Below are 16,452 nucleotides of genomic sequence, written 5' to 3' on the forward strand. Positions count from 1 at the left end.
AGAACTGCCTATGTAGCATCAATATGTGTCAGAAACAGTTATTCTAGTGTCAAAATGTACTAAAGTGTAAATATGATAATTTTGGTCATAAAGTCAGTTTTCGTCTCAAATGGATTTTGTAACATCCGTGCACAACGGTTAAATTAAGGTTGGGTTTTGATTTGACGATGTCCATTTGCCCACTAACATAGGGTGAACAGCTGCGGCGATTGTTCTCTATCCAATAGCATAGACAGTGAGATTGACCTGCCCAGCAGCTCCCACTGTTTATATAAGACAACACGACTTTGTTTACGTTAAGACAACACACCGCACATTTATTAACTTGAGAAATACTGCACCAAACATGTTAGTTAGATGTAAAATTGAGCAACTAAAATATAATCAGCAAAAACGTTAACATTTATTACTGATTTCTTGAGTTATCATAGATTCATTCTGAGGATTTTGAGGAAGTGAAATAGGCTCTGCGTCTACAGTGGCTCATGGGGGACAAACATCATTAACCAAACGCGGAATCGGCCAGGAAACACCTCTGAGACTGAAATCTCGTTTTTCTAGTGAGCAACAGAAAAACACTTCCCAATCGTTACCTTAACACGAGCACTGACACGTTTTGCCTCAGCTACAGTGGAATATCAAGACATTGCATAACATCATGAAGCCGATAGCATCTCTGACATATTCACCACGCGATGGCAACATTAAAATGTACTTTAAATATTTATCAGGAAGGATATTAGTATTGTTTATACAGGTGATTTATACATAACACAGGATAGCATATTTCCATGGTAGTACATGTTACATTATACACTGAAATGTTTAGAGGGGGTGAAGTTGAGGAAATGGAAACTAACAGACGTTTTCACACTCATCTAACCTCTCAAAAATGCTTCAAAGACATGGAAACTTACATAAAAAAGACATGAACAATGTATTACGATAACACACATTGTGTTTCACAGTATATAACACCTGTAGGTATCTGCTTATTTTATTTTAGGATGCCCCAATAAATGTCCTGTAATTAAAAGCAATTCTCCTTTCATCCCTTTAATTAAAAAGCATGGTAAAAGACAGAATAGCTGCAGTTACAGCAAGATGTTAGGAAGCTCAGTAATGAATCATTCATAATGTATTATAAACTGGGTGGTTGGGCCCTGAATGCTGATTGACTGAAAGCCGTGATATATCAGACCGTATACCACTGGTATGACAAAACATTTATTTTTACTGTTCAAATTACGTTGGTAACCAGTTTATAATAGCAATAAGGGATCTCGGGGGTTTGTGGTATGTGGCCAATATACCACGACTAATGGCTGTATCCAGGCAATCAGCGTTGCGTCGTGCATAAGAACAGCCTTTAGCCATGGTATATTGGCCATAAACCACACCCCCATTCATTATTGTTTAAATAGAGTTCACAGATCCTTCTATTAAACAACAAGTCCCAAGAAAACAGACTTAACCCTCACTTGTCATGGAGGTCACCTGTGAAGCCAGACATTTGCTTTAACTGAGAGCCTGATGAAAACTAGCCTGGTCTCAGTGACTATTGCTGCTATTATATACATGACACAGAAGAGTTGACCAAAGCACCAACAGATCTGGCTAGATAAAGACCTATGAGGTTCTGCATATTGTTATAATAAACACACTAGTTGGATAAAACTCTACTGTATAGCACAGGATGTTGGTGGTACCACCAATATGGGCAGCAGGTAGCCTGGTGGGTAGGAGCATTGGGCCAGTAACCAAAAGGTTGCTGGATTGAATCCCAGAGCAGACAAGGTCAAATCTGTCGCTCTGCCATTGAGCAAGGCAGTTAACCCACTGTTCCATCAGCACAGATGACGTGGATGTTGATTAATCTCTGATTTAGAGGGTTGGGTTAAATGCAGTTTCCATGTGTTTGATTCCATTTGCGCCATTATTATGAGCCGTCCTCCCCTCAGCAGCCTCCACTGCTGTATAGTCTTCTTTTCTTCATAGCCTTTAACCTGAGTCTCCCACTACTCTAGTACAGGTCCCTCATGATTTCCTGTAGTAGGGGGTGCAGACACGTCTCCAGCTCCTGCTTCTTGAGCAGGTGGATGAGCCGGACGTGGTCAGCCACCAGCGGCCGCAGGTCGGTCATCTTCTGCAGCAGCCTGGCAAACAGCTGGGGGCAGTCTGGGTGGATGGTCTTCAACTGCAGCTCCAAGGCCTGCAGTACTGCCTCCTGGAGGTCCTCGATGGGCTTCACATTCACCAGGCCTGGACGGTCTAGAGTAGAGCACAACAAGGTCAAGGTTAGAGGTCACCAGAGAGTGGAAAGTGCAAGAGGAGAGAGGGAAATAGAGGAAGATTGGACATACAGTATACATCAAATGATCTGAAGTTGCAAAGTCCAAGGTCAATTGAAATGATACAGCATAAAATAGGTCACCATTGTTTTATATCTGGTCTCAAGCCCAATCAAGCCATCTCAGAGCAATAAAACACCTAATCCTGCAGTTGAGGTCAATGGAAGGCAGACCGTTGGGGATAGAAGAAGGATGCCATATTGGCGCACAATCAACAAATCTGATCAAACAAAGTGGATTTTCGTCAAATCCGTCATGTTTGATGTATTGTAACAGGCCCACAATGTGTTTTCTAAAGTCTGATTTTGATATATATGGCTGTTTTTGCTGCATAACACTGAGAAGTTCCTTTTCATGTTTAGAAAAAGTGACTGCTAAATGCTAAATCCGGTTTGTATAAACTGGTAGAATAGCTAGCATACAAAAATCGGTGGTGGTAGCCAAAGTAATTTTGAACTGCAATGCAGTTGATTGGTGACGATGACATGAACATGTATTGGGGTTGACATGCATACAAGCAATATACTTCGATGTTTACCTCAACATAGTGTGAAATACACATACTGTATAAACAATCGCCTTAAGGTAGGCTAATTTTGCTAGGGGGCAATGAGAAGAATCTGGACATTTTCCCCAAGGTATCTTTCCCCCACACGTTTGGGATGAGTTCCATTGATCTCTTTACCGCATCTATCTAACATACGGTTGAAGTCGAAAGTTTACATACACCTTAGCCAAATACATTTAAACTCAGTTTTTCACAATTACTGACATTTAAATCCTAGTAAAAATTACCTGTCTTAGGTCAGTTAGTATTACCACTTTATTTTAAGAATATGAAATGTCATAATAGTAAAGAGAATGATTTATTTCAGCTTTTATTTCTTTCATCACATTCCCAGTGGGTCAGAAGTTTACATACACTCAATTAGTATTTGGTAGCATTGTCATTATATAGTTTAACTTGGGTCAAACGTTTCGGGTAGCCTTCCACAAGCTTCCCACAATAAGTTGGGTGAAATTTGGCCCATTCCTCCTGACAGAGCTGGTGTAACTGAGTCAGGTCTGTAGGTCTCCTTGATTGCACACACTTTTTCAGTTCCGCCCACAGATTCTCTATAGGATTTAGTCAGGGCTTTGTGATGGCCACTCCAATACCTTGACTTTGTTGTCCTTAAGCCATTTTGCCACAACTTTGGAAGTATGCTTGGGGTCATTGTCCATTTGGAAGACCCATTTGCGACCAAGCTTTAACTTCCTGACTGATGTCTTGAGATGTTGCTTCAATATATCCACATAATTTTCCATCATCATCATGCCATCTATTTTGTGAACTGCACCAGTCCCTCCTGCAGAAAAGCACCCCCACAACATGATGCTGCCACCCCCGTGCTTTACGGTTGGGATGGTGATCTTCGGCTTGCAAGCCTCCCCCTTTTCCACCAAACATAACGATGTAATTATGGCCAAACAGTTCTATTTTTGTTTCTTCAGAACAGAGGACATTTCTCTAAAAAGTACTATCTTTGTCCCCATGTGCAGTTGCAAACTGTGGTCTGGCTTTTTAATGGCGGTTTTGGAGCAGTGGCTTCTTCCTTGCTGAGCGGCCTTTCAGGTTATGTCGATATAGGACTTGATTTACTGTGGCTATAGATACTTTTGTACCTGTTTCCTCCAGCATCTTCACAAGGTCCTTTGCTGTTGTTCTGGGATTGATTTGCACCAAAGTACGTTCATCTCTAGGAGACAGAATGTGTCTCCTTCCTGAGCGGTATGACGGCTGCGTGGTCCCGTGGTGTTTATACTTGCGTACTATTGTTTGTACAGATGAACGTGGTACCTTCAGGCGTTTGGAAATTGTTTCCAAGGATGAACCAGACTTGTGGAGGTCTACAATTTTTTTCCTGAGGTCTTGGCTGATATCTTTTGATTTCTCCATGATGCCAAGCAAAGAGGCAGTGAGTTTGAAGGTAGGCCTTGAAGTACATCCACAGGTACATCTCCAATTGACTCAAATTATGTCAATTAGCCTACTTAGAAGCTTCTAAAGCCATGACATAATTTTCGGGAATTTTCCAAGCTGTTTGAAGGCACAGTCAACTTAGTGTTTGTAAACCTTTGACCCACTGGAATTGTGATACAGTGAATTGTAAGTGAAATAATCTGTCTGTTAACAATTGTTGGAAAAATGATTTGTGTCATGCACAAAGCAGATGTCCAAAACCGACTTGCCAAAACTATAGTTGATAACAATACATTTGTGTAGTGGTTGAAAAACAAGTTTTAATGACTCCAACTTATGTGTATGTAAACTTCTGACTTCAACAGTAAATGCATAAATGTAAAACGGAAAAACACCACCTCCACTGAGGATGATGACAGCGAGGAAGAGCGCTGTATCACTATCGTCCAGCTCCAGCACGTTGAATTTTACCGCAAACTCAAACTTTGGCTCCATCATCTCACAGAAGGGCTTCCTCAGACTCTTGAGGAACTCCCGGGTCATGAAGATCTGTCCGTAGGCGAACAGTGTGCCGTCCTTGTTCATCAGCGGCGCCAGCATGATCAACATGACCTCGATGACCCCGTACTTCAGCAGGGTCACCTGGTCATTTATGTCCAGCTCTGTTAACCCAGGGATACTCTTGGCAAACTCGATGATTTCTCGTACAGCTTCGGCGGTGCGGAACTGAACCTGCCGGAAAAAGAAGAGCTCCAGCTCCCCGGCAGACTCTTGAGGGGGCAGGACAGACCTCTGGTGCTCCAGGAAAGGGAACTGTCTACTGTTTATAAAGTCCTGACCCGCTGTCAGGGACTTCATGTCATGGATGACAAATGGCTGGAAGAAAAGAGAGACATCCCTTAAAAACAATGTATTATGAAGCATTGCCATCCATTGCCATTCATTTTCTTGGCAATTTGTAGTGATTCAGTATTTGGCCCTTTGCTGGGTGCACAATGGGTTAATCTAACTAGGAAATAAAAGATCATTAAAATCCTGACTTTTAGGTTAGTGAAAATATATCTGCTTCTCTAAAGTATAAGTAACTGTCTATTAGTTATTTCCTCTTAGACAAGCTGAGATGACCCAATATTACTGCTTCCTACTGTACACTGATATTTTGCTACCAGTTAATCAGGACAGAGTGCATTTTCCAAAAACTGTGATATTCAAATATACAGAACCGAATGTCTGGTGTGTGTGAGAGAGAAAGAGGTCAAGTGGCTTTCAATGGCTCTGTTCTGACTCATATTACAAATGTTCCATTGACATCAATGCAACATTTATGCAAAAATTTAAAGATTATGTGCATGTAGTTGTACAGTATCTCAAGTAACAATCGGGCCCTTACTGAGTTTCCGTGGCTCTTCCCAGACAGGATGGCTCTGGCCCTGCTCTTGGTCAGGGGAAAGTGTCTGTGATAGGACAGACACAGCTGTCTGGACAATGCTCTCAAGTCCGCTGACTCTGGGCTCCTGGGGGACACATCCATAAACTCAGCCAGCAGCTTCTCTCTCTCCTCCAGGGGCATCCGGCCGAAGCGGATGGCTGCGTGGGGACATCAAAATCATTATACTCTAGCCTGGGTGCCAGTCAGACTCTTTCTGTATTGAATAATTCTACACGTCACTGGCTGCCCAAACAAGACAATGACAAAGACGTTGGAGGAAGGACTATACTTCATCCTGCCGTGTAGAAACATTTCCAAAGACTTAAGGCCCAGTTTCAGACAGACACCTGCTGTTGAAACAGTTCACATTGAATATGTTTAACATCCTTGATTAAGCCTGTGACAATCATGGAATTTTGGATGACGGTCATTGGTCAGCCAAATGACTGGGTCACCTTTATAACCGTTCGAATAGCAACAAAAAATAAAGACGCACATTTTCTTCTCTACTCCGCTCCTGACTGTGCTGCCATAGAAATATAATTAATAAAACGGGTGTCCCCGTTCAAGTCAATAATGGCATAATGGGTGGACTGACAGCCATTGCGAGTGCACCCATAGGAGAAAAGCAGGAAGTAAAAGCAGAAAGTGTACCCATCAATGTGTGCTGTGATTTGTTGATTCAACTCAACTTACATTAGAAAAAATACATTCCATTGCATGAGCCACATCAGTTAACATCACTTAAGCAATCATTTGAATGAACATTCTACATTACCATGGAAATGATTGCTTGAAGCCGGTGTTTGGAGGATATATTGGCACGGGTGTTGTTCGTTGAGGGCCGACAAACCGTGCCAAAATATCCTCCAAACATCGGCTTCAAAGGCATTAATACTTTAAGCAATAATTTCCATGGTAATGTAGAATGTTCATTCAAATTATTGCTTAATTAAGTGATAATGCTAGAGAAGTCGATGTTTGGAGGATATATTGTTGTTAGGTCTGAGACAAAGTCAAAATGTTACATTTGTTTAAGCTGTCTTCTAGTGACATTTATTTGGATACATCCATAACAATGAGCTAATGAGGCACGACTTCGCCTGGCATAGAAAATGTGCTCACTCGTCAGGACAGTGTTGTTCAAAGGAGCTAGCCAACAACACAGCTACAGTAACATGATCACTTCAAACTGAAGCTGGAAAGACCTCAAATTAGCTGTGTTTCATGTGAATGTTTTTCAACATTTAAAACATATTTTTTGTATATCTCCATAAAAATTATGCCAGCTTATTGATGATTTCGACTGGCTGAGAAACGCTGCCTGCTTGTCCGTTTCGTCCCGACTCCCGACACGTTCATTACTATGGGACAGCTGGAGATCTCATTTTAATATTGTTTCAATTTTGCAAAATTCGGAGAGACAGACAGCAAGGTTTATACAAATCTCCGCTGTTTAAAACAAAATGTTAGTCTAAAAGAAATGTGAGATAATGTCTAGATGCTTTTTCAAGTTTATATGTTGCTTGGCTGGGCTGATGAGACAGTGGATTACACAGTCAGATGGAACAGAGTAAATAGGCATTTTAACATCATAGATTTAGCTAGTGGTAACTTGTGGAATAGAGATCAGCTGGAATGCAGTTTTAACTAACCAATCAGCATTCAGGATTAGACCCACCCATTGTATAAATCCCAATACCATGCAGCCATTGCGAGTGTACCCATGAGTTTACCAGTCAAATTGCCATGATTAGAGGTTCCAAACCCATTCTTTTCATTCTATTTCAATGTGTGCTGGTGCTGCAGGGAGTGGGGCGTTGCCTAGGAGCAACAATGTTTCATAATGTTGTTAAGAGTCCATGTTATTGCAAATTAATAAAAAAGAAAACTGAAATATCACATTTACACTTCCATTCAAAAGTTTGGGTTCACTTAGAAATGTCCTTGTTTTTGAAATAAAAGCACATTTTTTGTCGATTCAAATAACATCAAATTGATCAAAAATACTGTGTAGACATTGTTAATGTTGTTGGAAATGGCAGATTTTTATGGAATATCTACAGAGGCCTACAAAGGCCCATTATCAGCAACCATCACTCCTCTGTTCCAATGGCACCTTGTGTTAGCTAATCCAAGTTGATCATTTTAAAAGGCTAATTGATCATTAGAAAACCCTTTTGCAATTATGTTAGCACAGCTGAAAACTTTTGTTCTGATTAAAGAAGCAATAAAACTGGCCTTCTTTAGACTAATTGAGTATCTGGAGTGTCAGCATTTGTGGGTTCGATTACAGGCTCAACATGGCCAGAAACAAATAACTTTCTTCTGAAACTCGTCAGTCTATTCTTGTTCTGAAAAATGAAGGCTATTCCATGCGAGAAATTGCCAAGAAACTGAAGATCTCGTACAACGCTGTGTACTACTCCCTTCACAGAACAGCGCACACTGTCTCTAACTAGAATAGAAAGAGGAGTGGGAGGCCCCGGTGCCCAACTGAGCAAGAAGACAAGTACATTAGAGTGTGTAGTTTGAGAAACAGACGTCTCACAAGTCCTCAACTGGCAGCTTCATTAAATAGTACCCGCAAAACACCAGTCTCAACGTCAACAGTGAAGATGCAACCCCGGGATGCTGGCCTTCTAGGCAGAGTTGCAAAGAAAAATCCATATCTCAGACTGGCCAATAAAAATAAAAGATTAAGATGGGCAAAATAACACAGACACTGGACAGAGGAAGATTGGAAAAAAGTGTTATGGACAGACTAATCTAAGTTTGAGGTGTTCGGATCACAAAGAAGAAAATTCGTAAGACGCAGACAAAATGAAAAGATGCTGGAGGAGTGCTTGACGCCATCTTTCAAGCATGGTGGAGGCAATGTGCTGGTCTGGGAGTGCTTTGGTGGTTGTAAAGTGGGAGATTTCTACAGGGTAAAAGGGATTTTGAAGAAGGAAAGCTATCACTCCAATTCGCAAAACACCATGCCATACTCAGTGGATGGCACTTAATTGGAGCCAGGGTTCTACTACAACAGGACAATGACCCAAAGCACAGCTAAAAACTATGCAATAACTATTTAGGGAAGAAGCAGTCAGCTGGTATCTGTCTATAATGGAGTGGCCAGCACAGTCACCGGATCTCAACCCTATTGAGCTGTTGTGGGAGCAGCTTGACCATGTGGTACATAAGAAGTTCCCATCAAGCCAATCCAACTCGTGGGAGATGCTTCAGGAAGCATAGGGTGAAATCTCTTCAGATTACCACAACAAATTGACATCTAGAATGCCAAAGGCCTGCAAGGATGTAATTGATGCAAATTATTTGACAAAAGCAAAGTTTGAAGGAAACAATTATTATTTCAATTAAAAATCATTATTTATAGCCTTGTCAACATCTTGACTATATTTCCAATTCATTTTGCAACTTATTTCATGTGTGTTTTTATGGAAAAGAAGGACATTTCTAAGTGACCCCAAACTTTTGATCGGTAGTGTACATTAGTATTCAGACCCTTCACTCAGTACTTTCTTGAAGCACCTTTGGCAGCGATTACAGCCTCGAGTCTTCTAGGGTATAATTCTACAAGCTTGACACACCTGTATTTGGGGAGTTTCTCCCATTCGTCTCTGCAAATCCTCTCAAGCTCTTGTCAGATTGGATGGGAAGCGTTGCTGCACATATATTTTCAGGTCTCTCCAGAGATTTTGGATCAGGTTCAAGTCTGGGCTTTGGCAGGGCCACTCAAGGAAATTCAGAGACTTGTCCTGAAGCAGTCCTGCATTGTCTTGGCTGTGTGCTTCTGGTCATTGGCCTGTTATAAGGTGAACATTCGCCCCAGTCTGAGGACCTGAGTGCTCTGGAGCAGGTTTTCATCAAGGATCTCTCTGTACTTTGCTCCGTTCATCTTTCCCCTGATCCTGACTAGTCTCCCAGTCCCTGCCACTGAAAACATCCCCACAGCATGATGCTGCCACCATCATGATTCACTGTAGGGATGGTGCCATGTTTCCTCCAGATTTGACACTTGGCATTCAGGCCAAAGAGTTCAATCTTGGTTTCATCAGACCAAATAATCTTGTTTCTCATGGTCTGAGAGTCATTTAGGTGCCTTTTGACAAACTCCAAGCAGGCTATCATGTGCCTTATTGAGGAGTGAATTCCATCAGGCTACTCTACCATAAAGGCCTGATTGGTGGAGTGCTTTAGAGATGGTTGTCCTTCTGGAAGGCTTTCCCGTCTCCACAGAGGAACTCTGGAGCTCTGTCAGTGTGACCATCAGGTTCTTGTTCACCTTCCTGACCAAGGCCCTTCTCCCCCGAGTTTTCAGTTATGCCGGGCGGACAGCTCTAGGAAGAGTCTTGGTGATGCCAAACTTCTTCAATTTAAGAATGACGGAGGCCACTGTGTTCTTGGGGACCTTCGATGCTGCAGAATGTTTTTGATATCCTTCCTCAGATCTGAGCCTCAACACAATCCTGTCTCAGAGCTCTACAGACAATTCCTTCATCCTCATGGTTTGGTTATTTCTCTGACATGCACTGTCAACTGTGGGACCTTATATAGACAGGTGTGTGCCTTTCCAAATCATGTCCAGTCAATTGAATTTACCACAGGCGGACTCCAATCAAGTTGTAGAACATCTCAAGGATGATCAATGGAAACAGGATGCACTTGAGCTTAATTTCGAGCATCATAGAAAAGGGTCTGAATAGTTATTTAAATAAGGTATTTCAGTTTATTATTTGTAATAAATGTGCTTACATTTCTATAAACCTGTTTTCACTTTGTCATTAAGGGGTATTGTCATTAAGGGGTATTGTGTGTAGATGAGGGGAAAAAAGAATTGAATCCATTTTAGAATAAGTCTGTAATGTAACAAAATGTGGAAAAAGACAAGGGATCTGAATACTTTCCGAATGCACTGTATATGACAAATCATGACTCTTAAAAATATTGGTAAGCAAATATACTTTTCACAACAATGTGTGATGTGTGGCTTACCATCGCGTGACATGCCCACAAGCAGACATTTCTGAAAGCGACAGTACTGGCATTTATTCCGGCTCTTTTTGTGAATCCGACAATGCAGATCACAGTGGTCATACACCAGTTTTAACCTCATGGTTCTTCGGAAGAATCCCTAAGAGAAAGGCAGAGAACATGTAGATTGTAGAATCATAAAGCAGCAACAGACTATAATTATTTTACAGAATTTAAAAAATAAATGTGATCAATGGAAACAGTGGGCTTGATATGAATACAAGGTTTACGGTGAGTGTTTATGTGTCAGGGTTAAATCCTTACTAATACATGACCCCCTGGAGGTTAAATAGCAAGACGTTTGTTTTGTTTTTATGCTCAAATGTGTAACAATGCATTTGTATAGCTCCAAGCAAACACAATAGCCATACATACTGTCAAGCCACCAGAACCTCATTTTGGTAGGTCTCAGTCCTACCTTGCAGCCCTCACAGGCATGGACTCCATAGTGGAAGCCTGAGGCCGTGTCCCCACACACTCTGCAGTCAATGTAGAGCAGAGTGCTGGGGTCTGTGTAAGTGGGGGACTTGGAGTGAAGAGTGGGTCTGGACAGGCTGACAACGCTACAGTTGCTAGACCAAAGAGGGGACATGGACTCCTCTTTTAACGAACCTAAACAAAGACAAATGAGAACACAATGAGATACAGATGTAGGATCTTCATTTGAGCCTGTTTGCTACAGCTGGAAAATAATCCTGAAATGTCAAACTTTCAAACTTCAGAAGCCTTTTTAAACCTTAAATACACTGCATGTTTTACATTTCCTGCATTGCTGGAAAGTTATCTTGCAACAGGGTGATCAAATTAAGATCCTACATCTGTATACATAGCATCACAGGCAAGAGAAAAGACTGTGTGGCAATTGCTTTAACATAAGATTACCTTTATAGATCATTAAGTTATTACACTTTAGTAAATGCCAGATTTAGTAAAAGTCCCTTACAGTAGACTTACATTGGTATTCACTGTATGTGTAGTTGTATGGGTAGTTGAATGAGTGGATTCTGTCTGGGCTGTGGTTGAATGAGTGGTTTATGTCTGGGCTGTGGTTGGATGAGTGGTTTATGTCTGGGCTGTGGTTAAATGAGTGGTTTATGTCTGGGCTGTGGTTGAATGAGTGGTTTATGTCTGGGCTGTGGTTGGATGAGTGGTTTATGTCTGGGCTGTGGTTGGATGAGTGATTTCTGTCTGGGCTGTGGTTGGATGAGTGATTTCTGTCTGGGCTGTGGTTGAATGAGTGGATTCTGTCTGGGCTGTCGTTGAATGAGTGGTTTATGTCTGGGCTGTGGTTGAATGAGTGGTTTATGTCTGGGCTGTGGTTGAATGAGTGGTTTATGTCTGGGCTGTCGTTGAATGAGTGGTTTATGTCTGGGCTGTGGTTGAATGAGTGGTTTATGTCTGGGCTGTGGTTGAATGAGTGGTTTATGTCTGGGCTGTGGTTGAATGAGTGGTTTATGTCTGGGCTGTGGTTGGATGAGTGGTTTATGTCTGGGCTGTCGTTGAATGAGTGGTTTATGTCTGGGCTGTGGTTGGATGAGTGGTTTATGTCTGGGCTGTGGTTGAATGAGTGGTTTATGTCTGGGCTGTGGTTGAATGAGTGGTTTATGTCTGGGCTGTGGTTGGATGAGTGGTTTATGTCTGGGCTGTGGTTGAATGAGTGGTTTATGTCTGGGCTGTGGTTGAATGAGTGGTTTATGTCTGGGCTGTGGTTGGATGAGTGGTTTATGTCTGGGCTGTGGTTGGATGAGTGGTTTATGTCTGGGCTGTGGTTGAATGAGTGGTTTATGTCTGGGCTGTCGTTGAATGAGTGGTTTATGTCTGGGCTGTGGTTGGATGAGTGGTTTATGTCTGGGCTGTCGTTGAATGAGTGGTTTATGTCTGGGCTGTGGTTGGATGAGTGGTTTATGTCTGGGCTGTGGTTGAATGAGTGGTTTATGTCTGGGCTGTCGTTGAATGAGTGGTTTATGTCTGGGCTGTGGTTGGATGAGTGGTTTATGTCTGGGCTGTCGTTGAATGAGTGGTTTATGTCTGGGCTGTGGTTGGATGAGTGGTTTATGTCTGGGCTGTCGTTGAATGAGTGGTTTATGTCTGGGCTGTCGTTGAATGAGTGGTTTATGTCTGGGCTGTGGTTGGATGAGTGGTTTATGTCTGGGCTGTGGTTGAATGAGTGGTTTATGTCTGGGCTGTGGTTGAATGAGTGGTTTATGTCTGGGCTGTGGTTGAATGAGTGGTTTATGTCTGGGCTGTGGTTGAATGAGTGGTTTATGTCTGGGCTGTGGTTGAATGAGTGGTTTATGTCTGGGCTGTGGTTGAATGAGTGGTTTATGTCTGGGCTGTCGTTGAATGAGTGGTTTCTGTCTGGGCTGTGGTGGTGGGGACTGTTGAGGCTGTGCTCTAGGGAGGAGAGGTAAAGGTGGTCCAGGGTTGACAGGGTCTTCATGTCAGAACTATTCATCCTGTTGTCCATCTCTGCCAGGTCCAATGTGCCCAGCTCAAAACTCATTATAGGTCACCATCTCTGGATAAGAAGACAACAGTGAAGAGGTCAACTAACAGTATGAATCTCTCAATTTACTATAAATAAAGCTATCAAGGAGACCACAGAAGAGGCAAACCATTCATTACCAGTGCTACTATAAATGGGTGTAATTATTATAACTTCAGCCTCTTAAAACTAAGAAAAACAATTGGACTAATTCTACATTTGCACTAATTTGGATCTATACATTAGATTCAGGGCAAACACAGGAATGCACTTTTCATTCAGCTTATTGCAATGTTTAAGAGATAAGAGAGCGACAACTAACTAAGCGGCCCGCTGGTAGGTACTCTCAGCCCCACAGTAAGTCAACACAACTTTCTGTACTGTACCATTTCAGAACATTTCTCCACTTTCTCACATTAGGTGAGAAAGGTGAACATAGCCACATTCACTTCAACTCAAAGAAAGACCTTTAGAATTGACAGGTACAACTACCTCTCTCTCTGTCTCTGTCTCTGTCTCGCTCTCTCTCTCTCTCTCTCTCTCTCTCCCCTCCCTCCCTCCCTCCCTCTGCAGAAATCAAGATACAATTTTTTTTAAATAAAAAAAACATATCTTAGTGTAGGATGATAAATGGCCGCCTGTCATCTGTAGCTAGTCTTTCAAAATTAATGAGAAAACTTTCATAGGCAGCATGTGTGGGTGTGTTTGTGTGTGTGTGTGTGTGTGTGTGCGTGCATATCTGTGTGTGTACGTACATGTCTTGCATAATGTATAAAGGATATTTAATGCTGAAACCCTCCTATTAAACATCAATCATTTTCACTAAGTTAATGGTTTATATTTAGGATGATGTTTTACTGCTTTGTCATCCTATTTTTGATTTGAAAATCATCTTATCAAATATTTGACATATGATCAGGATACACAGAAGGCCAGAGCTAATTACAGACACCAGTAAAATGTTTAAGTACCCAAAGGGGCCACTAGATGTCTTCTGATAGATTACAAAAAATCCTTGTAAAATTCAACAATTCTAGTAGTTTATTGGTAAACTTGAAACGTTTCCAGTAATATACCCTTCCTTTGCAACCCTAATGATGAGTGCTGACAAATTATCTACACATACCTTAACAGAAGACTGACAAAGTCCTGTGGAACAGTCTTGTTACCTAAGTGGTATGATTGAAAAGGTTTGTGTGTTAGAAGTTGGTAAACAGGGAACACCGGAGAATTACATTGATCATATTGAGGTCTGGATACTACATTGTAAAAAGTCTTTGTCGTGGAAACCCGTTGCTTGGAACCACTCGAGTAACCTAACTCAAAGTATTTCAGTATTCAATACTTTCTAGTAATACAGTGACATCTCCATCCATATGATTATCTTTTAAAGTTGTAAATACTTCATTGTTATGTGTTTTATGAGCTTTTTGCGACTAAATTAAATTATGTACGATTTAAGTTACTTGAAGAGGAAAATGTGTTGTAATGAACATACAAATGTAGGGTCCCTTTTACTTAAATTGTTAACCTTCATAAAATTAAAATAAATCTCAAGTAGTAAGTATTTCTGATTAGTCATTTTCAGTGGTCATGTCTTAGTGTTTAACATTGTTTTAGGTATTTGACCATTTGTAATTTTAACCCCCCTTAGCAGGCATTGTTGGGCACAGTGATCATTCCTCTAGCAGTAACTGGAGGTAGAGCTGTAAGCTTTACAGGATGCAGCATTATCCTCTGTCATTAAGACTGGTGAACATTACCGAGTTGATGGTGGGAATGGCTTGTCTCATTATTGAACGTCAATTTGATATCCGTTCATCGTGATCAACTACACCTCATAGCACAACAAACTGCTTAATACTATTTTAGAAATATACTTTTATTTCTTCAAACATTAATACAACATTGTGTGAAAGTACCATGAAGTCTAAACATTTTGAAATACCCACAATTCTTTAAAAAAGAGCCTCGTGCCACTATTATGAATTAATAACTTGTAAAAACGTAATAATTCTATATCAGCACAACACAGATAATCAAGTGTTTTTTTACGTAAATATCAATGTCTTATTACTACCTTATTATTTTAAGTAAAGACGTAAAACATAATAGAATCAGGTATGAACAACTTATTTAATACATGTTAGATTGACTTTAAACTATTAAACAATCATAACTTGTAAAACTCAACAACGAGATGATCAGAACACAAATAAATAAAGATGTATTTACTCAATAACCTAATAATTGTTAACAGTACTCAAAAATGACATATGAGTTAGTATCACTTTTATGATTTGAGTTCTACTGGCTGTTTGAGTAACCACTACACAATTGATTTAATGAGTTAGGCAGTTACTTTATAATAATAGAATAATAAAAATACAATTGTATAAATTGACAACTTGGGTGGAATAAATTAAACATTTATCAAACTGTCAAAAGTTGACAGTAGCATATATTCGAATTACAGACAAACTAGCATATAAATTGACAAAATAAATCCTTATTATAATCCAAATGCAAATAGGTCAAGATAAATTGTCAAATGAAACAAAATAAAGCCTTTGATGGATTTAAAACCGCTATCAGTAGTGTTCATGAATAGCCTTGACAGACAGTTGCACTTGTTCACCTTTTGAAACTAGATAGCAGTCTACAGTCTCACGCAATCAGAATTATTAAAGGAAGATGTAGTTTAGCCTACCTGTCTTGATCTGCAACACAAAATATCAACTCGTTCTTCACTATTCACTTACGAAGCTTAATTCACATATTCAGCAATATGTGTTCCTTTTTCTTGATCACGGGGTTGCTTAATAATAGGACAGGTTACATGTGGGTCACGCAACCAGTGTTTGAATAATTCCCTTCGCAAACTGCATGGCTTCCCATTTTCCGTCCCGCCTCCATTTACGGGCTGGACTTTGGAGTAATTCTTCACTGAACATTGGGCACAAACCTGTTGCACTGAGGGATTATCTGATTTCATAGATAGTAGAATGGAATAGTAGAATGATGTAGGCTACTGTAGACTAGTTTATGAGATGTAGACTGTAGACTGTGTTCATGAATAGGCTTGACAGACAGTTGTACTTGTTCACCGTTCGAAATTAGATTGTCGGAGCACATTTTACATTCTCACGCAATCAGAATTATTCAAGACTGATGTAGTTCAGCC

The 16,452-nt window shown here is 40.7% G+C and overlaps 1 protein-coding gene across 4 annotated transcripts; it reads right to left on the reverse strand.

The window, feature by feature from the left end:
* Nucleotides 1-296: 296 nt before the first annotated feature.
* Nucleotides 297-16,151, reverse strand: LOC115102096 (GATA zinc finger domain-containing protein 14-like). 4 transcript variants are annotated; one of them, XM_065005329.1, is made up of 8 exons: nucleotides 16,031-16,151; nucleotides 14,395-14,437; nucleotides 11,738-13,301; nucleotides 11,202-11,395; nucleotides 10,745-10,883; nucleotides 5,705-5,901; nucleotides 4,713-5,190; nucleotides 297-2,271 (listed from the first exon to the last, which is right to left on the reverse strand). In XM_065005329.1, the coding sequence occupies exons 3-8, from the start codon at nucleotides 13,284-13,286 to the stop codon at nucleotides 2,024-2,026; spliced, it is 2,805 nt and encodes a 934-aa protein (XP_064861401.1). In that variant the 5' UTR covers nucleotides 13,287-13,301; nucleotides 14,395-14,437; nucleotides 16,031-16,151; the 3' UTR covers nucleotides 297-2,023. The 4 variants fall into 4 exon arrangements, with proteins under 4 accessions (XP_064861401.1, XP_029477529.2, XP_064861399.1 ...); XM_029621669.2 differs by having other exon boundaries at nucleotides 11,750-13,301; nucleotides 15,979-16,151; XM_065005327.1 differs by having other exon boundaries at nucleotides 15,979-16,151.
* Between the last annotated feature and the right edge of the window lie 301 nt (nucleotides 16,152-16,452).

This window comes from Oncorhynchus nerka, linkage group LG20 (assembly GCF_034236695.1).
Source record: "Oncorhynchus nerka isolate Pitt River linkage group LG20, Oner_Uvic_2.0, whole genome shotgun sequence".
Lineage (NCBI taxonomy): Eukaryota > Metazoa > Chordata > Actinopteri > Salmoniformes > Salmonidae > Oncorhynchus > Oncorhynchus nerka.